Genomic DNA, 23,010 nt, shown 5'->3' on the forward strand with positions numbered 1-23,010 from the left:
CCCGTACTTGGGTCCAAGTAAAAAAACGACGTACTCCAATGTACTTTAGGGGGAAAAAAGTAAAACTTCAGTTTTGCTGTAAGTGATATGGAATACCCGTTTTTATTTACTTGGCAACACGAGCAAAAAAATATACTCAACACACAAAATAGTTTCTCTCTCATTACGTAGTGTAGTGAGAAGAGAAAAAATCACTTACACGTCACGTTGTTTGAACTAGCGTTGGTTCCACTTTGAGCTTCAATTCATCAAATCAACATGCTTCTGTAGCTTTCCTAATACCTTGTATGTGTTTTTCCTCAGACAAGACGAACCTAGTGAGGATACGTGGTACTGAAAATGGATGGATGGAAGACGGAGAATTTTTGAATGCCAGAAGCATTTTTTTTAGGCTGGCATAAGACACAATGCATTAGCCTCGAATTATTTATTGACAACTGTCTTAAATAAGGCCATCGATGAGGAGTATCTTGCTTCTCCAAATCGGTTTGCTTGCTGATTCTTGCTGGAAATAAATATTTAAGTACAGTCTAGATACCTGAAAAATCTACTTACGTACAGTCATGAAGTATTTGTACTTTGTTACTTTCCACCACTGCTAACTAATTTCTCTTCCAGAAAAAGCCTCGGTCCTCTCATACGGCCATGAATGAGAGCTAAGTTTTAAATCTACTAGTCAGGAGAAATAAGAAATTATCTCACAAAAATAAACATTGTCGGGTTACAAACTTTATTGCTTCTGTGACCCTGTTTGTAACCCGTTACCTGAGGTAATGTTTCCCATTGAAATGAATGGAAATGCATTTGTTCCAGCCCCAAAATGAATTTTTTTTTTTTTTTTTATCATCCATCCATACGTTTCTGTCCTGCTTCTCCTCACTAGGGTCGCGGGCGTGCTGAAGCCTATCCCAGCTATCTTCAGGAGGGAGGCGTGGTACACCCTGAACCGGTCGCCAGCCAATCGCAGGGCACATATAAACAAACAACCATTCACACTCACATTCACACCTACGGGCAATTTAGAGTCTTCAATTAACCTACCATGCATGTTTTTGGGATGTGGGAGGAAACGAGTACCTGGAGAAAACCCACGCAGACACAGGGAGAACATGCAAACTCCACACTGGCGGGGCTGGGATTTGAACCCCAGTCCTCAGAACTGTGAGGCAGATGTGCTAAACAGTCTCTACCGTGCCCCCCCCCCCCTTTTTTTTTTTTATCTGTGGTTAAAAAGAAATATAGTGCAATAGAAATCAGTGAAAACACAATTAAAAAAAACAATAATAAAACAATAAATAAATAGGATAAGTTTTATTGCTCATAACTAAGGAGTGGAAAGGGGAGGAGGACTACAGTTCATTGAAGAAGAGTCTTCGTCCATAATAACAGGGACATTCTGATTCAGGTGTTTTTTTTTTCTTCTTTTTGTCAATTTTCTAAGTCGTTGGTTGATTTTGGCACAACAGACTGATCCTGGGAAACCTTTCTTTTTCTGTTCAGAAAAAAAATCAGAAAGTAGGATGTTACATTGTCACTTAAAAGATTAATTGCTCTATTGGCCAATTTGCTGGAAATTGATTTTAATAATTTTTCCTATTGCCTCGCTCACGCTTTCACGAGCAAGCGCTTTCTCAGCTTTGTCAGTCTCATAAAAAACAAAACAAAAAACAACAACAAAGATACAGTACGCCTACTTAAGTTGCATTGCGTGACGCACAGTCAATGACGGTTACACAGGCAATCTTGCCGCTCATCTATGAAAAGTGCTTCCTAACACGTTAGCAGTTTCCCTTTTTATCTTGGGTGCCACTGTGTTTACTTTTTTAGAAAAAGTTCCACATGACGATAGCGCACTTCCTTCAGTCTTCATTCATAATGTAGCAGCTGCTGTTCGCTTTTGGATTGTTTGAATGTGCGTATAGGCGGAACCTTTGCCTAGCGAACACCTCTGTGTTGAGCCATTTTGACATTATGCCATCATTAACAGTTTGTTGCTCTGTTTAATGTGACGCTACAATTCAATAAATAACATACAGTGGCTGAAATAAGTATTTAACATGTCACCATTTTTCTCACTAACTATATTTCCAAAGGTACTATTGACAAGACATTTTCACCATATGTTGGGAAAAAACAAAGTAATCCATACATACAAAGAAAGAACAAATAATGACACCGGGGAAAAATACTGAATACGCCAACTGGTATGTATTTAATACTTTGTACAACAGCCTTTGTTTGCAATGACAGGTTCAAGATGCCTCTTGTATGGAGAAACTAGTTGCATGCTTTGTTCTGGTATGATTTTGGCCCATTCCTCCACACAAGCAGTCTTCAAATCTTGGCGGTTCTGTGGGCTTCTTTTATGGACCTTGAGTTTCAGTTCTTTCCATAGATTGGTGATTGGCCCTTGAGTTTCAGTTCTTTCCATAGATTGGTGATTGGCTGGGCCATTCTAGCAGCTTTATTTTTTTTCCTTTGAAACCAATTGAGAGTTTCCTTGGCAGTATGTTTTGGATCATTATCCTGATGAAATGTCCACCCTCGTTTAATTTTCATCATCCTCCTAGATTGCAGCAGACGTTTGTCAAGAATGACTCGGTAGATTTGCTCATTCGTCCTTCCTTCAATAATGTGAAGTTTACCAGTACCATTTGCTGAAAATCAGCCCCACACCAAAATGTTCCCACTTCTGAACTTCACTAGTTGGTATGGTCTTTTTAGGGTGATGTGCAGTGCCATTTCTTTTCCAAACATTATTGGATTATGGCATCCAAACAGTGCAATTTTGCTCTCATCAGACCATATTCTCCCAGTATTTAACTGGCTTGTCCAGATGTTGTTCAACAAACTTTAAACGAGCTTTGACATGCTTTTTTTTCCAGGAGTGGCGTCTTACGTGATGAGCGTGCATACAGGTCATGGCGGTGGAGTGCATTACTCACTGTTTTCCTTGCGACAACAGTACCTGCTAATTCCCCAGGTCTTTCTGAAGCTCTCCACAAGTGGTCCTTAGCTCTTGGACAACTCTTCTGATTATTCTTTGCACTCTTCTAGTCAGAAATCTTGCAGGGGCACCTGTTCGAGGCAAATTTATGAGGGTATGATTGGCTTTCCACTTACGTATTATGGCCCCAACCATGCTCACTGGAACATTCAGAAGCTCAGATATGCGCCTGGAACCGATGCTATCATTATGTTTTGCAAAATTTAGTTTGCGATGGTCTTGAGACAGGTCTTAGCGCTTATCCATCATGAGATCTGTCTTGACTCACCATGGCAATGAGACCTTTTTGTAGGCCATTAATTAGGACTGAACTAGCTTATATTCATTTGCACTGACAAGGTGCTGGATTGCTGTTTGATCATTGATAGATTTTAGGTGTTGGCTTTCCATGCCTTTTAGCACCTCTCTTTCTTCATGTGTACAATACTTTTTCCCTGTGTCATTTCACATTATTACGAACAACTTAATTTCTGATCTTATTTGTTCTACTTTCTTTGTATGTATGGATTACTTGGGTTGTTCCCAACATCTGGTGAAAACTTCATGTCAATAGCACCTTTGGAAATATATTTAGTGAGAAAAATGGTGACGAGTTACTTATTTTAGCCGCTGTGCATACTATACTGTAAGTAGTATTTTATGACAAAAATAAAATAAATTCAAATCTCGAGCTTCCACTCCAGTCATTTTTCCGTTTCTAATTATCTATTGTTTTCCTCCATGTTACCAGAGATCAAGGAGTATGCCCAGGACATAGGCATTGATCCAGAAAAAGAGCCACAGCTTATGTGGCTTGCCAAGAAGGCCATGGCTACACAATTGCCGACAGGATGGTTGGAACGGTAAGTCATTGGAGGTGATGTATGCCTCCATCAAAAAAATATAGAATTACAAAATAGATTTCAGGAAGATACACAATATTGGACATTCAATAAGGTACAGTGTACCTTGTTTGATATTTTTGAAGACACATGGTATTCTGTGAATTTTAATGACACAAATCTGGTCTTTTCTTCCTGAGAGCCATGCTTTCGTGATTTTATTCCGAAACGAAACACATATTTTACCAAATTTAGCCACAAGAGACAAAATATTGGATTCTACACCTGTTGTACACTACTGCTAACTAAAATCACAATTAACAAACAGATGAAATAAATACCTCTCTGACAGTGTTAAGCTCGTGTATTCAATCTCCTTTGATTGTCCACAAGATTGTGTTTTGATGTCATTGTGTATTAGTACGCCGTAAAAATATTAAAGACTGTATTAGAAATAAATGACTAATGACATCTTCAGTACCTTCCAGGCTTATGTATTCCATATGATCTGATTCTCTTTATTTGTCAAAATGTCTACAGTGATGCCTTGAGATATAAGTTTAGTTTGTTCATGACATGCTTCTTATCTCAAAACACTCATCTCAAAACATTTCCCCAGTAAAACGAATGGAAATAGTTAATCTGCAGTCCCCCAAAAACAATTTGTTAAATGTTAAAACAAGTAGTAGTATTTTGTAAAATATAGTCAGAAAAACATAATAGAAGAGAAAGTAAAGTTATAAACTAGTGATGCACCAAAATTTCACTGTCCGAAATGTTTCAGCGGAAAATGGCCCCAAAAAACATTTTCGATTTCAGACTGGTTTTATGACGTGTATTCAAGCCAAAAGTCTCAGGCACACACACACTGAAGTTTCATTTGCGTTCTGTACCCTTACATGCACTGTGTGTGTGTGTCGCTCTCTCTCTCTCTCTTTCCCTTTCTCTATCGAATTCCAAAAAATGTTTTTTTAAGAGGTCTTTTAAAAAGGAAACTTGCACTCAACAGAATGCTATTGTGTACAAACATGGTAACAACATTTGCACTCCCACATGACCTTAAGTTCTTCTCTCATAATGTTATGCGAGCCGATCTGCTTTTGTGTGATACCTCCACATCCCATTCACATGAATTGCTTACGTCTTCTGCAGCCGTATCTCTATAACTTCTCCAGCATAAAATGGCTTTCTTGTGGCTCAAATTGTTTCAAACACTCTTGGCTGGTTTTATTGTGTGTGTGTGTTTTAATTGCTAGCCTGTGGTGTTTTCCATTGTATGCATGATGGTGGCAATTTGGTTGTTTCAAATACACAACATTGTCTTTGTTTTATGCTTTAGTTTTTGAGTAAACTCCAACCTGTTGTGAAAATGTATGGTTTTTGTAACTGCTTTTTTATCTTATCTTTATTTAGATTATCATCTTTGTTTGACTTAAATCTTTTCACTTACCTGCAGCGAAAAGGAGAGTGGGAAAATTTACTATTACAACTGCCAATTAGGCACATCCATTGTGGACCATCCCTGCAAAGTGCACTACTGTCAGCTGGTGGTTCAGGAGCGTGAGCGTGTCCTCCACCCACCTGGTGATGAGACTTCTGCTGTGAAGAACAAGAAGAAATTGAAAGAGAAACAGGAGGGAAGGAAAAGGGCAAAGGAAGCACTCAAAACACAAGGAGTGAGTTATTACTTAGTATGTACACTAGGGATAGCTCTTAACTACATTTTCTTGATCCACTAAAGGAAAATTAAAATTGTATTATTGAATCATTGAATTTGTAAAAAAAAGTTTCTCAAAATGTTCTGAACTAATGTTTTCATGCCATGGTCTAACTGATGCACCAACTAATCCGCTCCATTTTTCCTCAATTATTTCAAGCCATGATTAATTTATTCCACACAGTTGATAAATTGGAATTATTATGCCCATCTCTAACCAACATAAGTATGAGGCTTGCAAATTATTGTGTCAATGGGTATATGTTAGGATTCAAGAGAGAGTGATCCAGATCCAGCAGAAGATAGTATTAACAGGACCAGTTGTGGAGACCACGGTAGCGATTCACCACAGCCACAGGTATATTCATTGTGTACAACATGCCCACTCTGTTTTGGTTTTGTCTGTTGAATGAAAACACATATTGCATCCTTGAGTGTTTACTTTTAACCCTTTGTTTCGTCCTTTCTGTGGTAAAGCTGTCTGGAGAGTTCCTCTGCTCTGATCTTCTAGAAAAAGTAGTTGAAGAAGGGGAGCATATGTTGGTGACGAATAAGAAGGTTGAGCCTGCGAAGGTTGAGCCTGCTAACAGGTTTGTGGTTTGTTCATGGAAATCTGTTGCGATTATCATGTGGTCATACAGTGCCTTCAAAAGGTATCCATACCCCTTGAACCTTTTAACATTTTGCCAGCTTAGAACCACAAACTTAAATGTTTTTTTTACTAAGATTTTACATGATCGACCAACAAAGTAACACATAATGGTAAAGTGTGACGGAAATGATACATAGGGCTCTATTTTCGTGAATGGCCTAAATCCTGTGTGGCGGGCGGTGCAACTCTCCACCAGAGGTGGGTTATACCGGTGCTGGTAATTTTGTAGACCTGCGCAGTGGGTGGATGGGGGTGATGGATTGCACTCGAGATTGACCATTATGCTTTTTTCAGTGACGATACCATCAACAATTATTAGTAGTCATATGCTTTTTTTGGGTATGATACCATTACCAATTATTAGTAGTCAAGGATGCTGATAACCGATATTTGGAGCTGATAGTCATTTACAATAAGAGGCAAAATATTGGCGTCAAAATTTTGTATAATACAAACTGTAACACTTCATTTAAATGCCTTTAAGCGAATGTGTCACAACACGTAATCGTATGGTATTCGACTGGACCCAAAAGCGGAATGAGTAGATGAGAATGGTTTATTTGGAGGTACCACAGGGTTTGTATTTCCAAGGCGTGATGGTTGTTCGTAGGAACAAGGAACGGGCAGGAGACGGGAGCATGAGCAGGAGGAAGAGCTTAATGGCGTTGTTGGAGTGGGCAGTGAAGCGGGAGACAGGAGGAACACTGGAAGCGGAGGCGAACACAAGAGGATGAGTACAAGTACGGGAGCCAGATAATCAACTTACACACAAGAGTAGTTATCTCGAGAGTTGGCCTGTGTACCACGAACAAGTACGAATACTCTGGCGCCAGATTCCTGGATCTGGCAGGCTTATATGCAGGCAGTGATGAGTGTTGATTAAGAACAGGTGTGCGGGCACTGAGGTGATGATTGCTGGAGAGAGAGAGGGAGAGGGAGAAGCGAGGCACAAACCGCCACCCAAGCTCCAAAAAGGGAACTGCAGGGCACAGATCATGACGGTGCCCACCCCACCTCACAACACCCGCCCCACCCTCTATGGACGCCTCCGGGCGTCCTTCCAGGCTTCTCAGGGTGGACTGCATAAAAATCCCTAATGAAAGAGTTATCCAGGTGGAGACCGGCCTGAGCAAAGACACATGAAATGTCGGGTGGATTTTGAGAGATTGAGGGAGCTTCAACTGAACCGAGGTGAAATTGATGAACACAGCGAAGAGCGGATTCCAGATTTTGATTTGGCTGCTCCGTCTGGCCGTTGGACTGTGGGTGGTGTCCTGAGGACAGACTGTCTGCTGCACCAGCCAGAACTCCCTCCACACCTGGAAGGAGAACTGAGGACCTCGGTCCGAGACGATGTCAATGGTGATGCCGTGGAGTTTGAACACGTGAAGGACTGGAAGGTTAGCGATTTCGAAAGCAGAGGATAACTTGGGAAGGGGTACGTAATGGACAGACTTGGAGAAACGATCAATGAGGTAAGACGTAAGAATGATGGTGTTAGCTTCAGGGTAAGAATGATAGTGTTACCTTCAGAGGCCGGTAACAAAGTCCAAGGCAATATGGGACCAAGCGTGGCTTGAAGAAGATGCACACAAATAAATGCAAACAATGCACACAAATGCAAACAATGCACACAAATAAAACAAAAGAGGTGTCAAAAGGTTGTTGTCCCGTTGGGATGCGCTCATACCTTTGCTGCCTATTTTGCTTGTTGGTCCGATCTTGCTCTCAATTGTGGGCGTAACAGGTACGGATGCGGGCATTGTTTCCTGGAGCCTCCGCCAACAGATCAAGCTAGGAAAAGCCATTGAAGCCGCACGGCCAGCTTCTTCGATCGAAAGCACCCCCGTCTTGGTCCGGCAGTCGCCTCCCCACGTGGTGGCAACGAAGGACAAAGGAAAGGGAAGGGGGAGGGGTTGGCCGAGGCCAGACCGCTATGGCAGGGAGGTTAGGCAGGAAGAGTCAAGAAGCAAGACGGGAGAGAGAGAAGAGGCGAGAGTCCAAGGTTAAATCATACCCAGGGGGCGTGTCTAAGAGACAGAAACTGGAGGAAACTCCGCCCATCGACTTGAATTTTGGTCTATAATTTAGCCATAAAAATGGTGTAAAATCATATATTAATATAAGATACTTCCAACTTTTTACTCTTACTCATAGATCAAGCATATAAAATGATTATTTCAATTTAGTCTTGGCAGATCAACTGCTTATTGTTCAATACAACATTTCGTACTGTTTGGCTTCGAATCAAGACGAACAGTTCTCAAAAGTCACTGACACAGAAATCAAGGTATACATTTGGAATATTTCTGCAGAGTTTGTAAAATACCAAAACAGACATTTATCTTCAGTTACAGAAACTTCCAATGCGACTCCACAGGTTTGCAGTAACTCAACTGCCAGCGGGTGTCGTCCGCGTTCCAGCAGTGTTCCCAGTGGAGAGAGGATCCAACCTTTCAGTCGCTCTGTCAGTTCTGCACATCAGAAGGGTCTTTGATGACTGGAACCCAGATTTTTCAGGGAGCTGTTAAATGGTTTCAGGTCCAGGTGAGATAAATTTGGCATGCTTGTGGCCGTCTTGCACAGCGGTGCGGCTTGGAAGAGTTTATCAAGTTGTTGGCGTGGGGGTTGCTATGACACCTGGGCCATAGTCACTACAGTATCTTATAGCTGCCCTGTGGACACATGAGCTGTGGATTTCTGCACCTCTAGAGTGACCACAGGCCTCTTGGCTGCTTCTCTGACCAGTGCTCTCCTCGCTCGCTCTGTCAGTTTAGGTAGAAGGCTATGTCTTGGTTGGTTTGCAGCTGTGCCATACTTTTTTTTTTTCTATTTTTGGATGATAATTTTAAGGTCACAAAATGTGGAAAAGGTTCAAGGGGTATAAATACTGTACTTACTCTTAAGACCCTCTGAGGACTGCAGGTACTGTTTAAACTTCATAAAAATATGGAATTCTGTTTTTTTTAGTGACTTCACTTGTGCAGCACCCATAACTGGCCCGCAAATCCTTGAAGAGCACCCTGATGAAGAGAAGTTCTCTGAAGAAGGTACAACGTATATAGATTCACATTCCCAATATTCCAACTGAAGGAACCTGTGTTTTAAAATCTCCTAACTTCCGTGGTTCCAAGCGTGCTCGTTTTCGTGAAAGAACTTCGTTCACAACAATGTATAAAAAACAACCAATTTATTCCTGACAGAGGAGTCTATACATTTTGCAGAGCTCTGGGTTCGTAACTACCCTATCTTATCCTTAGCAGATACAGTAGTCGAACAAAACTATCTGACTCTACCCCAGACTTATACAATGTTTCAAACAGGCCGGTGTGGAATCGCTGTCGTCTGATTGGTCCGTAATCAGACGTCATCGTTGTGTGGCCAAATGATGACTATCTGATCTGGGTCCAGACGTCGCCTGTCGATGTCTCCTGCATACCATGTTTATAGTGGCTCCCCGCCGTTCCTTTCTTCTTTTGCCATCTGTCTCCAAATACCCCCTGATGGGGGCCACATACCCACCCGATGGGGGCCTTCCTGCAAAATACCCCCTGATGGGGGCCACATACCCCCCCGATGGGGGCCTTCCTGCAATATACTCCTATACTCCAATACACATTCTCTTCCAAACTAGTTAGAATTACATATTAGAATATAAAGTATTCTATATTCCCTTCACAACCTATCAGAATCAGAATCATCTTTATTTGCCAAGTATGTCCAAAACACACAAGGAATTTGTCTCCGGTAGTTGGAGCCGCTCTAGTACAACAGACAGTCAATTTACAGAACACTTTGGAGACATAAAGACATTGACAAAAAACAATTGTGCAAAAAGATGCAGAGTCCTCTTGCACTTAGAGCAGTTCGAATGACTAATATTGCAATAGTCCGGTTCAATGACCATTGTGCAAAGGGCGCTGAGACTTCAAGGAGTGTATGCGGTTTAAAGTGACGAGTAGTGCGATCATCTGGGACAATGATGGTTGTGCAAATGTTACAGATACTCCTCAATCAGTGTGCAAATGGAGCATATGCTACTCTGGCATGAGTGGCCAGTATATGCAAATAGTGCAGCATGGCGAGACAACTACAGTGAGTGCACGAGTAATACATAATTGGCCCCACAGAAATGTGACAACGAACTCAAGTCAAAAACTTTCCAGCTTGTTGTAATGGAATTATAGGTTAGGTGTTTAAGAAGTTGATCGCAAGAGGGAAAAGCTGTTGGAATGTCTACTAGTTCTAGTTTGCGTTGATCGGTAGCGCCTACCTCAGGGAAGGAGCAGGAAGAGCTGGTGACCGGGGTGCAGACGGTCCGAGAGGATTTTGCGAATCCCTTGTCTTAGTTCTGGCAGCGTGCAAGTCCTCAATGGTGGGTAGGGGGGTACCGACAATCCTTTCAGCAGTTTTGATTGTCCGCTGCAGTCTGAGTTTGTCTTTTTTTGTAGCAGTACCAAACCAGACTGTGATGGAAGAACACAGGACTGATTCGATGACCGCTGTGTAGAACTGTCTCAGCAGCTCCGGTGGCAGGCCGTGCTTTCTCAGAAGCCGCAGGAAGTACATCCTCTGCTGGGCCTTTTTGAGGACGGAGTTGATGTTGGTCGCCCACTTCAGGTCCTGAGAGATTGTAATTCCCAGGAACTTGAAGGTCTCGACGGTTGACACAGGGCAGCTGGACAGCGTGAGGGGCAGCTGTGGCGAAAGATGCCTCCTGAAGTCCACGATCATCTCTACAGTCTTGAGCGTGTTCAGCTCCAGGTTGTGTCGGCCGCACCACAGCTCCAGCCGCTCCGCTTCATGTCGATATGCAGACTCGTCACCGTCCTTGATGAGGCAGATGACAGTGGTGTCATCTGCAAACTTCAGGAGCTTGACAGTCGGGTTCGCTGAGGTGCAGTCGTTCGTGTAGAGAGAGAAGAGCAGCGGAGAGAGGACACAACCTTGGGGCGCCCCAGTGCTGATGCTGCGTGTGGATGAGGTGGCCTCCCCCAGCCTGACCTGCTGTGTCCTAACCGTCAGAAAGCTGTAAATCCACTGGCAGATGGCAGGTGAGACGCTGAGCTGGAGAAGCTTGGTTGAAAGGAGTTCAGGGATGATGGTGTTGAACGCTGAGCTGAAGTCCACAAACAGGATCCTCGCGTAGGTCCCTGCACTGTCGAGGTGTTCTAGGATGAAGTGCAGTCCCATGTTGACTGCATCATCCGCAGACCTGTTCGCTTGGTAGGCAAACTGCAGGGGGTCCAGCAGGGGACCTGTGACACTCTTGAGGTGGTCCAGCACGAGACGTTCAAAGGACTTCATGACCACAGATGTCAAAGCGACAGGCCTGTAGTCATTCAGACCAGAGATTGCAGGTTTCTTGGGGACTGGAATAATGGTGGAGCGTTTGAAACAGGATGGAACTTCGCACATTTCCAAAGATCTGTTGAAGATCTGAGTGAAGACTGGAGCGAGCTGGTCCGCGCAGACTTTGAGGCAGGATGGGGACACATGGTCCGGTCCTGCCGCTTTGTTAATCTTCTGTTGTTTGAAGATGCGTCTCGCATCCTGTTCATGGATGGTTAACGCAGAAGTCAGAGGTGTGGTTGTGGTCGCGGGTGCGGCCGGGTGGGTGTGTGGAGTGAAACTGTCCTTTTCAAATCTGAAGTAGAAGGTATTCAAGTCGTTGGCTAGTGTGCTATTGTTATCAGCTTGGGGGGATCATCGCTTGTAATTAGTCAGCGATTGGAATGCATGCCAGACTGATTTTGAGTCGTTTGCGCTAAACTGTTTTTCCAACTTTGCTGCATAGATCCTCTTTGCAATGTTAATTTCTTTAGTAAGCTGGTTTCTAGCTCGATTATACAGGGCCCTGTTTTAGCCATATGCATCTTCCTTAGCTTGGCGAAGCTGCTTAAGTTTAGCAGTGAACCACGGCTTGTTGTTGTTGAATGTCCGAAATGATTTTGTTGGTACACAAACCTCTTCACAGAAACTGATATAGGATGTGACAGTGTCCGTATATTCATCCAGGCTGCCAGCTGAATTTTCAAAGACACTCCAGTCTGTGCAGTCTAAACAGCTTTGAAGTTCCATCTTGGCTTCATTGGTCCACTTTTTGACTGTTTTCACTGTAGGCTTCGCACATTTAAGTTCTTGCTTGTACGTCGGTATTAAGTGAAGACGAGCCCAGGGCTGCACGAGGTATAGCACGGTATGCGTTTTTTACCGTAGTGTAGCAGTGGTCTAAAGTATTTTTTTCCCTGGTAGGACAGTCGATGTGCTGCTTGTATTTAGGGAGTTCGTGGTTGAGTTTAGCTTTGTTAAAATCTCCGAGAATAATGAGGGGTGAGTCCGGGTGTTTTTTTTTCAATTTCGTTGACTTGTTCGGCGAGCGTTAGCAATGCGGCGTTCGTGTTAGCTTGAGGTGTAATATAGACTCCAGCCAGTATAAACGATGCAAACTCACGTGGCGAGTAGAATGGTTTACAGTTCAAAAACAGCGACTCCAAATGCGGGCTGCAGTGTGTGCTGAGCACCGTGACGTCCGTACACCATTTTTCGTTGATATGGAGGCATATCCCGCCGCCCTTTGTTTTCCCCGATGATTCCATATCGCGGTCCGCTCGATGAATGTTGAAGCCGGGAAGCATGACGGCGTCATCGGGTACAGCGTCGCAAAGCCAGGTCTCCGTGAAGCACAAGGCCGCGGAACGTCCGAAGTCTTTACTGGTCTTTAACAGAAGATGAAGCTCGTCCATTTTGTTGGGTAGGGAGCGTACATTCGCGAGGTGGATCGACGGGAACGCCAATCTGTGTCCTCTCTTGCGGAGTTTCACCTGAATACCGGCTCGTTTCCCTCTGTGGCGCCGCCTCCATGCGCCGAAAACCGCGGACGCCGCTACTCGGGGAAAAAACTGAGCGGATTTTCGAAAGTTGGTGACAGAAAGTCCGGTGTAGCCTCCTTGATGGTTAGCAGGTCTCCCCTTGTGTAAGTGAGTCGTGCAAGGTCTCCAAAGATGGACGAAAAACACAAAAAGAAAGACAATACTAGAGAGCGCGTTACCGAGGCGACCACACTGGTAGGCGCCATCTTGGATCAATGCAACAACTTCACTTTTTACGACATAATTAAGTAAGTAATCTTTGATGATGTGTTGGATAAAATCCATCCATCCATCCATTTTCTTCACCGGTTATCCTACTCGGGTCGCGGGCTGCTGGAGCCTATCCCAGCTATCTTCGGGTGGGAGGTGTGGTACACCCTCACACCCTGAACCGGTCGCCATCAGGGCACATAGAAACAAACAACCATTCACACTCAGACTCACTGTTGGATAAAATAACCTTCAAATTTCAATCACAATACCACATAGTGATGAAGCAAAATTGGTGGATTTTTCAAATGTTGTAGAATTTGAATTGGGTCTCGTGTGGGATATTTTCAGCTTTTCTTAGCATTTTTGTCAGGTCGCAATGGCAACCTCAGTGGATTGATTTTCATGTCTCTGCAGATGTACCAGGGGCAGTCAAAATGTAATGAGCCCAATTTAATTTAACCTTTTAATAATTGATTATTTTCTGAAATTTTCACCGTTTGTAGTTTAATTTTTTATTTGTATTTTTAAAATTTGTTTAAGGCTGTCCTCTTCCTGTCAGGCATTTAGGAAATTATGTCCTTGTTGAATGCCTGTCAAGCAGAGAGCTGTGATTGAATTGCTTGCTTTGTAAGTGGAACCGCATCTAAACATTTTCAAAAGGGTGTGTATGGGGTTAGGATTATGTCATCAATGATGACTGTATGATCGTCTTTATCAGTGCCTTGACCCTAGCCCCATTCCCAGGATTAACCGCCGAAGATGCTTGCCACTCCATTGCTTATCTGGGAGGTCACTCAAAACAGGCTCTTGTTCTTTGCCTTTGATCCTGGACACAGACTTTTCTACTGTGCTGTAGCTCTATTCCAGCTACCCATACACATTTTTGTAACCTTTTGAAAATGTTTCGTGGTGGTTCCACTTTAGTCACGATTATTCAGAGTTATATTCTAGCAATTTTCATTGGCTATTTTCCCCTACCTCATCAGACATCAAGGAATATGCACAGGACTTGGGCATTGATCCAGAGAAAGAGCCTCAGCTCATGTGGCTTGCCAAGGAGGCCATGTCTGCCCGACTTCCTCCAGATTGGTTTGCTTAGTAAGTAATATGCATTTAAAATGAAACACATCTTGAAATAGCCAGATTTTTGTGTTGTAATAAAATCAATATAAACTTTTACTTGTAATGAAAAATAAAAAACACATACAACCGAAAAGAATAGCATATTTTGGGGTTAGGAAAACCAATAGAAATGACAATAGAGATTGTTTTGTGTTGAAAAGGTTTTATGTTTTGTATTGAAAAGGTTTTAGCCATCAGGTTCACACTTTTACATTATGCAGCAAATACCATGGACCACGAAGAAAATCAGGACCATCAAAGTTAAAAGTTCAGTCTCAGAAAATTTCAATTTTCAAGGCATGGGATATACATGGTATTTAATGGCTATGCTAGATATGAAAATACTTCATATGTCCAACAGCATGCAAAAAAATGTGTTCTGGTTTAGGTAGTCAATATTTAATGGGCCATAATACCAAAGTCCTTGTTTTGTGCAAAAACAGGAGTACACCGTGCCTGCTGCATCATGCTCCAAGTTTGTTTTTCTCAAGATTGACCTGGGATAATTCAAGTAGACCAAATAAGAGAAACGAGCATATAAAATACCGCAAAATGGCTTCACAAAACGAGCGCAGTTTTGGAATAGCCTACCTACTGCACAGCATGTGAGGATTCAGAGCAAAATATTTTGCACACCGCATCTTCAGGTCACACAACAGATTTTCAATTAGGATTTATGTGTGGGCTTTGGTTGGGACTCAATGCAGTCATTGACAGACCGGCCCACTTCAGCTAGCCAGTCAGCAACACAAGTTTCATTTAACCCAATAAAAAAAAATACTGCATTTGTCGTTGTTTTGGACCATAATTCATCAAGTAATCAAATACCTGAAAACTAAAAATATAAACGAGGACAAAAGGAGCAGAGTAACGACACATCCAGGAGAATCAAGTTATCAGGTGAGTACACACCAAAGTTAAAACGATACGATGCAATCACAAAACAAAACTGTCATGTAAAAACTGTTAAATAAAAAACAACAAACCATTTATGAAAAGCACTGGCAAACACCTGCCTTCAGCCTCAGTTGCTTCTTTTTCTCTTTTACTCTTACTCTTGCAGACTGACAGACAAGGCTCACTTACTGACTATTTTTTTCCTTGTCTTAGAAGAGATGGAAACGGGGCCAGTTCAAGGCATGCATGCTTGAGGGCGCAGGCAGAAATGTTAAGGGGGCATCATGTGACAGCATACTTAAATTTTTTTTTTTATTATGCCACTGACTCAGTGATTGCTACATCTTCCTCTCTAATAACACACTGGGGTATAGCAGGTAATGGCTATTGTTAACAGGGCACAATTTGTGTGTCACTATGCACTTGACATTAAAGCACACAGCCGAACAAACTTACAATCCTGAATGCACACTATTGTCAACAGCATCACATGCTTTGCTCCAGCCACTGTGTTATCACCCGTGCACGTGAACCGGACCTCTCAAATAACAATATAATAATAGAACTATAATTATAATTTAAAACTATAATTATAGTTTTTAACTAATTATAAAACAAAAAACTGGTTAATGTACCCAAATTTAATAGCTTAGCCCTTTGTAGAGCACTCCTGAAAATACTGCACATTAATAAATTGTGTGACTTTCTCCTCCAAAATTTTCCTTGGATACAATTCCCTTGTGCATATATTTTAGTTGTATGGGTGTGGTTTTCTAAGATAGGACAAAACAGTACAAATAGTTAAGCACACATAACAAATAAGTACACCTCACAAAGCAAATATATCAAAATGATGTCACTCGGTTTTCTCCCTTATTTTGAAACCCAATTGCTTCACCCTGTGACACTTCAGGTTTTCCCACTTATTTTGAAACCAATTACTTCACTTCTGGTGGCGGACTGACGCTAACTAACTAGACAACCGCCACACGGCGCAAATCACGTAAAAGACACCTCAAACATTATTAAAATGCATACAAAATTAAAAAAATGTTTAAGACACTGAAAGTTCTAAAAATTAACATATTGCCTTAAGCAATTAATGACTTTGTGTCCATTACTGTTTCTTTTGTTTCGTGGCTCGCGCCAGGCCATTGCCCAACCGGGAAAATCCCAGTTTCCCCGTACTCCAGTCGTATGGGCTGAAATATGTGCCAGCAGAGACTAAATTTGAATCATTTATATTTGAATTTGAATTTCTACACTTGAATAATTGCATTTACAAACTCAATTTGAAAATCAGAATTTGAATTTGTATTGTTTAATTTGAAACATTGCATTTAAAAACTTAATCTGAATAGTATAATTTGAAATAGAATTAGTTTGAAAGTGAAAGAAATAATTTTTTTAGCCCCAGTGAAAATTCTAATTATATATTTTCACATTGAGTTTGATCATTTCGGATTCAGTTCGACAAATTCAATTTCAAATTAGCTGTGACAGACATCCGGGTACTCTAAGGAATAGCAATCGATCGGTGATACACAGATCTCCTCTTCGGCCAATCAGGGCCTTCGTTTTTATCACCCTCCATCCATCCATCCATTTTCTGAGCCGCTTCTCCTCACTAGGGTCGCGGGTGTGCTGGAGCCTATCCCAGCTATCATCGGGCAGGACGTGGGGTACACCCTGAACTGGTTGCCAGCCAATCGCAGGGCACATACAAACAAACAACCATTCGCACTCACATTCACACCTACAGGCAATTTAGAGTTGTCACTTACCTACCATGCATGTTTTCGGGATGTGGGAGGAAACCGGAGTGCCCTGGAGAAAACCCATGCACGCACAGGGAAAACATGCAAACGCCACAAAGGCGAGGCCGGGGATTGAACCCCACTCCTCAGAACTGTGCGGCAGACGCTCTAACTAGCCGGTCACCATGCCGCGTACTGTAAACCTGATGTCTTAATACTTTTCCTATACATACTGAATGAATCCAAGAATTGGAGTGTGTTTGGTGTGTATTTACACCAAATGGAACCAGAATCCAAGCTTCTTATCTCATGTTAAATGTCCAAAAGAAAATGGACAAGGAATGTATAAGGGCTGGACACCAATTGATTCATGCAAACCCCCCTGAATTCATTTGAAACAGTGCTGTCTGTATCGAGATGTGCTGTGTGCTGTTTTCTACTATAAGTGTCAGTAAAGTCTAAGGCATGGAGATCAATGCATGGGTGTCGTTATGTTAGGGAAAAAAAGGAAAGATGACTTTGTCATGTCGGTGTGATATGTCCTTTCCTATATTTGAAAGGAAGCATCTTTTTATCTCTTTATGACCGTATGATGCATTCCACAAAGGGTTAAGGAAAGGTGGTATAAAGGTTAAAATACTGTCGCTGGTTAGATGATTTGACTTTCTGGAGAGTCCCTATGCCACGTGATAAAAACGAAGGCCCTGATTGGCCGAAGAGGAGATCTGTGTATCGCCGATCAAATGCTATTCCTTAGAGTTCCCGGATGTCTGTCACAGCTAATTTGAAATTGATTTTGTCGAACTGAATCGGAAATGATCAAACTGAATGTGAAAATATATAATTAGAATTTTCACTGGGGCTAAAAAAAATTATTTCATTCACTTTCAAGTTTATTGGACTTCAGTTTCAAAGTAATTTCAAGTTATACTCTTCAGATTAAGTTTTTAAATGCAATGTTTCAAATTAAACAATTCAAATTCTGTTTTTCAAATTCAGTTTGTAAATGGAATTATTCAAGTGGATAAATTGAAATTCAAATATAAATTATTCAAATTCAGTTCCTGCTGGCACATATTTCAGCCCATACAGTCCGCCCTTGACGAGACCATTCCAAAACGTTAATCATCTTCTGCTGAAGCAATTCTTTTGTTGATTTTATACATGCTTAGGTTCGTTACGTAGCTGAAAGTGAAATATTATATATCAATCAAATCCAAACTGTTGTCATCACTTTGCTTACCGGTGTTACCTCCTGTTTATTTGACCGGAAACTTTCTGACTGGATCCCCACAGCCTAGATGAGCGTGGAGATGTTTTCTATTCCAACTACCATTCAAACACATCCATATGGGAACATCCTCGTGATGTCCAGTACCGCAAACTGGTGGCTCAGGAGCATGAGCGCATACAGAGGGCCGCTGCTCTCTTGGCATCAGAAGGCAAAGAGAACAAACAAGAGAAAACAAGTGGCGTAAGTGGGAAACTTTTAACTCTCAGTTGATGCCATACTAAGCAGTATATATATTTACAGCGGCTGAAATAAGTGTAAATTTAACACGTCACCATTTTTCTCACTAAATATACTTCCAAAGGTGCTATTGACCTGAAAATTTCACCAGATGTTGGGAACAACCCAAGTAATCCATACAAACAAAGAAAGTCGAACAAGGAATTAAGCTGTGTGTAAAAATGTGAAACGACACCGGGAAAATGTATTGAACACATGAGTAAAGGGAGGTGCAAAAAGGCATGGAAAGCCAAGACAACACCTAAAATCGTATCAATAATCAAACAGCAATCCAGCCCCCTGTCATTGCAAATGAATATCAGCTGGTTCAGTCCTAATTGATGACCTACAAACCTACAAAAAGGTCTCATTGCCAAGGTGTGAGTCAAGACACATCTCATGATGGGTAAGAGCAAAGAGCTGTCTCAAGACCATCGCAAAGTAATTGTTACAAATGATGTAACAATGGCATTGGCTACAGTCTCATACCTAAGCTTCTGAACATTCCAGTGAGCACGGTCGGGGCCATAATACGTAAGTGGAAAGCCAATCATACCACCATATATTTGCATCGATCAGATGCTCCTCGCAAGATTTCTGACAGAGAAGTGCAAAGAATAATCAGAAGAGTTGTCCAAGAGCCAAGGACCACATGTGGAGAGCTTCAAAAAGACCTGGGTCCTCATGTACAAAGACCTGCGTGGATTTCCTCCTAAAACATGGCGTACGCTCAAATCCAGAAAACGTCATACGCACAACAATATTGAGATGTATGAAGCTCTGCGTATTCATGAATCCAAGCACATTTCTTTCATACATTCCAATCAACGTGGAAATGTGTGCACATGTTGGAGTAGCCGACTCCTATTTAAATTAACCCTGCACCTAAGATGCCGATCTCTGCATGATCAGAAAAAAAGGAAAATGAGCAAGTTAATTTTTCTGAATGTGAAGTTGCTCAATGAAGTGGAGGCGCGCAATAAAATCCTCTTTGGCACGCTGTCCTATGGCGTTAACAACAAGCGAAACAACTGCTGTGGAGTCAGAATACGCACACGCTGAACTAAAAAAGAAGTGGTCAGACATTAAGGTGGCTGTGAAGCGGAGGACAGCTGCCCACCGCCAGAGAGTGGGCTAAAAAAGGCAGAAGAACCGGCGCGGAGGGCCACACCCCGTTCGAGAAGAGAATCGCTGCGATCATTATTCATGTGTCTCTGGTGTGCAGATTTATGAGAACAGTTTCCCAGCATCACCTCTAAGTGTCGCCAAAGCACCAAAAGCTGCAGAAACGTGCGTACACCAGCCATGCAGTTGGCGTGAGGCACCGCAGATTTTTACAGCCATGTCACTCTTGATACATCTGAACTTTGCCGTGAAATAGAACGGACGCCACGATTTTGTGCGCACGCACCTTTTGTACATGAGGCCCCAGAGTAATGTAGTCCGTCGCCATGGCCTGTATGCACGGCCCCATTGCTGGAAAAAAAGGATTTCAAAGCTCGTTTAAAGTTTGCTGGACATTTGGACAAGCCAGTTAAATACTGGGAAAAATAGTCGGGTCGGATGAGAGCAAATTGAACTGTTTGGATGCCATACGTGCACACCACGTTTGGAGGAGAATTAGTACTCCACATAGTCCTAAAAACACCATACCAACAGTGAAGTCGGAGATGGGAACCTGATGGTGTGGGGTTGCTTTTCAGCAAATGGTACTGGTAAACTTCACATTATTGAAGGGTGGATTAATGGGCAAATCTGCTGCCATCTATGAGGTTGATGAAAATGAAACGATGGTGGACATTTCAGCAAGGTAATGATCTAAAACATACTGCCAAGGAAACTCAATTGGTTTCAAAGAAAAACAATAAAGCTGCTAGAATAGCCCAGCCAATCACCTGACTTGAATCCAATCGAAAATCTATGGAAAGAACTGAAACTCAAGGTCCATAAAAGAAGCCCACCGAACTTTCAAGATTTGAAGACTGCTTGTGTGGAGGAATGGGCCCAAATCACAACTGAGCAATGCATGCGACTAGTTTCTCCATACAGGAGGCATCTTGAAGTTGTCATTGCGAACAAAGGCTTTTGTAAAACGTATTTGATAAATACCAGTTGGTGGGTTCAGTACTTTTTCCCTTTGTCATTTCACATTATTACACATAACTTAATTTCTGAGTTTATTTGTTCTACTTTCTTTGTATGTCTGGATTACTTGGGTTGTTCCCAACATCTGGTGAAATTTTATCAATAGCATCTTTGGAAATACATTTAATGAGAAAAATTGTGATGTTTTTAAATACTTACTTCAGCCGCTGTATATAATATTTAAACAGTGGGTACAAAAAGTATTCAGACCCCTTAAAATGTTCACTCTTTGTCATAGTTCAGCCAATTGCTAAATTCAATTAAGGTATATTTTATTCCTCCTGAATGTACGCACAGCACCCCATATTGACGGTAAAACACACAATTTTAGAAATGTTTGCTGATTTATTACAAAATAAAAACTGAAATATCACATAGCAATAAGTATTCAGATCCTTTGTTATGACACTGCTGTCCATTTCTTCTGATCATACATGTGATGGTTCTACACCTTAATTGGAGTCCAGGTGTGTTTATGATATTGATTGGACTTGATTAGGAAAGGTATACCCCTGCCTATATAAGAAAGTACAGCTCACAATGCATAATAGTGAGCAAATGAGAATCATGAGGTCAAAGGAACTGCTGCCCAAAGAGCTCAGAGACAGAAATGTGGCTCGGCACAGATCTGGCCAAAGTTGAAAAACTTTGGCCAGATCTTTGCACCAAAGCGTCATAAGAGTACAGTAGCCTCAATAATCCTTAAATGGAAGAAGACATTTGGGACAACCAGGACTCTTCCTCGACCTGGTCTTCTGGCCAAACTGAGCAATCTGAGGAGAAGAACCTTGGTGAGAGTGGTAAACAAGAACCCAAAGTTCACTGAGGTTGAGCTGCAGAGATGCAGTGGAGAGATGGGAGAAAGTTCTCGAAAATCAAACATCACTGCAACCCTCCACCAGTTGGGGCCTTTGGGCAGAGTGGCCCGACGGAAGCCACTCCTCAGTGCAAGACACATGAAAGCCCTCATGGAGTTTAGCTAAAAAACACATGGAATCCCAGAGAAATTAAACTTGACCTTCCTATTTCAGGTCATACTACAGCATCTCAATTGGATTTAAGTCCGGAATTTGACTTCTGCTGTCTAAAACCTTGATTTCTTTTTTTCTTTATTTCTTCATTTCTTTATTTTTTAGTTCAGAGGCGCTGATGCAACAGAAGAGATGAGCAAGCTAGATGTGATCGGCAAGGCCCAATCTCAGAACCACAGTAGTGAAACACCACAGCAACAGGTATATGTACTGTTTTGCTAGTGTTTAAACCAAATACCCAATCTTGTAGTGTTGGTATGCATCTTGTGAAAGGATGACAAATATTGCCCATTCCCATTCTTTTCATGGGATCTTGTCTTGTTGTGACAGTTAACTTACAAGTTGTTTTGTCCTTTTTTTCTGTCTTGAAGCAACAACCAGAGTCCAAGGTCTCTGAAAATTGTGCTTGTTGTGACAATCAACCGGAGACAAATGCCAAAGACAAATGGGAGAATGAGGCAGCCAAGAGGTTTGTTGCTGTTACTTTGCTCATGAGGAACCTGTATCATTGATCGCATTTGTTTTGACTACAATTCAGTCATTTATCATTGTGTTTTCTATTCAAACAGAATATAACTCTTCCTTTATTACAGTAGCCACCTTGTGTCTGCAGCAGGCACATGTAGCCTACAGATCCGTGAGGATCACAAGGATGAAGAACTTTCTGAAGAAGGTACACAGTAAATTGCTAAACATTCCCAGAATTCCAAAGTACGCCTATGACAAATAATTCTAACAGCTTCCTTGTGGGAAAAGAAAAGATTTAAACTTGTATTCTCTTTTATATTGATTTGTTATGTCATTTAAATCTATTTACTAATCAGTAGTGATGTGTACATCTTTACTGTGTAAAGTGATTAAACATTTTGAGATCTTACCTAAATGATAACGCTGCTGTTGGGAATTTCTTCTCCCGGGTCAAGTGTGTAAAGGCCTCTTTAAACTTCCGCGCTCGCGCGGCCGAAAGCGCCCGCATTGCGTAACGTGACCCCAATGCGACACTTGCCACGGATATGCCAAAAATTGTTGCCGCACGTAGAACGCCGCGGAGATCATCTCTCGTGATTGGTCAGTTTTAGTCACACGCTGTGATGACGTACTCAGCGTTTCCCCTTGGTTCCACCTACGCCGCTGCCTTCTTGATTGATTTTGCAATATAATTAAACGTTTTAGTCACACGCTGTGATGACGTACTCAGCGTTTCCCCTTGGTTTCCACCTACCACCTACGCCGCTGCCTTCTTGATTGATTTTGCAATATAATTAA

General features: G+C 42.0%; 1 protein-coding gene across 4 annotated transcripts in view; it reads left to right on the forward strand.

The window, feature by feature from the left end:
• The window catches only part of LOC133404934 (trichohyalin-like), a 42,945-nt gene that overhangs the window by 345 nt on the left and 19,590 nt on the right, over positions 1-23,010 (forward strand). For all 4 annotated transcript variants that reach the window (XM_061681466.1, XM_061681467.1, XM_061681468.1 and 1 more), the window contains exons 2-11: positions 3,738-3,849; positions 5,285-5,504; positions 5,814-5,903; positions 6,023-6,135; positions 9,168-9,247; positions 14,269-14,380; positions 18,355-18,532; positions 21,850-21,945; positions 22,116-22,213; positions 22,338-22,417. In XM_061681466.1, coding sequence (XP_061537450.1) covers positions 3,738-3,849; positions 5,285-5,504; positions 5,814-5,903; positions 6,023-6,135; positions 9,168-9,247; positions 14,269-14,380; positions 18,355-18,532; positions 21,850-21,945; positions 22,116-22,213; positions 22,338-22,417 — 1,179 coding nt within the window. The remainder of the gene's footprint in view (positions 1-3,737; positions 3,850-5,284; positions 5,505-5,813; positions 5,904-6,022; positions 6,136-9,167; positions 9,248-14,268; positions 14,381-18,354; positions 18,533-21,849; positions 21,946-22,115; positions 22,214-22,337; positions 22,418-23,010) is intronic.

Source organism: Phycodurus eques, chromosome 7 (assembly GCF_024500275.1).
Source record: "Phycodurus eques isolate BA_2022a chromosome 7, UOR_Pequ_1.1, whole genome shotgun sequence".
NCBI classification, from domain to species: Eukaryota; Metazoa; Chordata; class Actinopteri; order Syngnathiformes; family Syngnathidae; genus Phycodurus; species Phycodurus eques.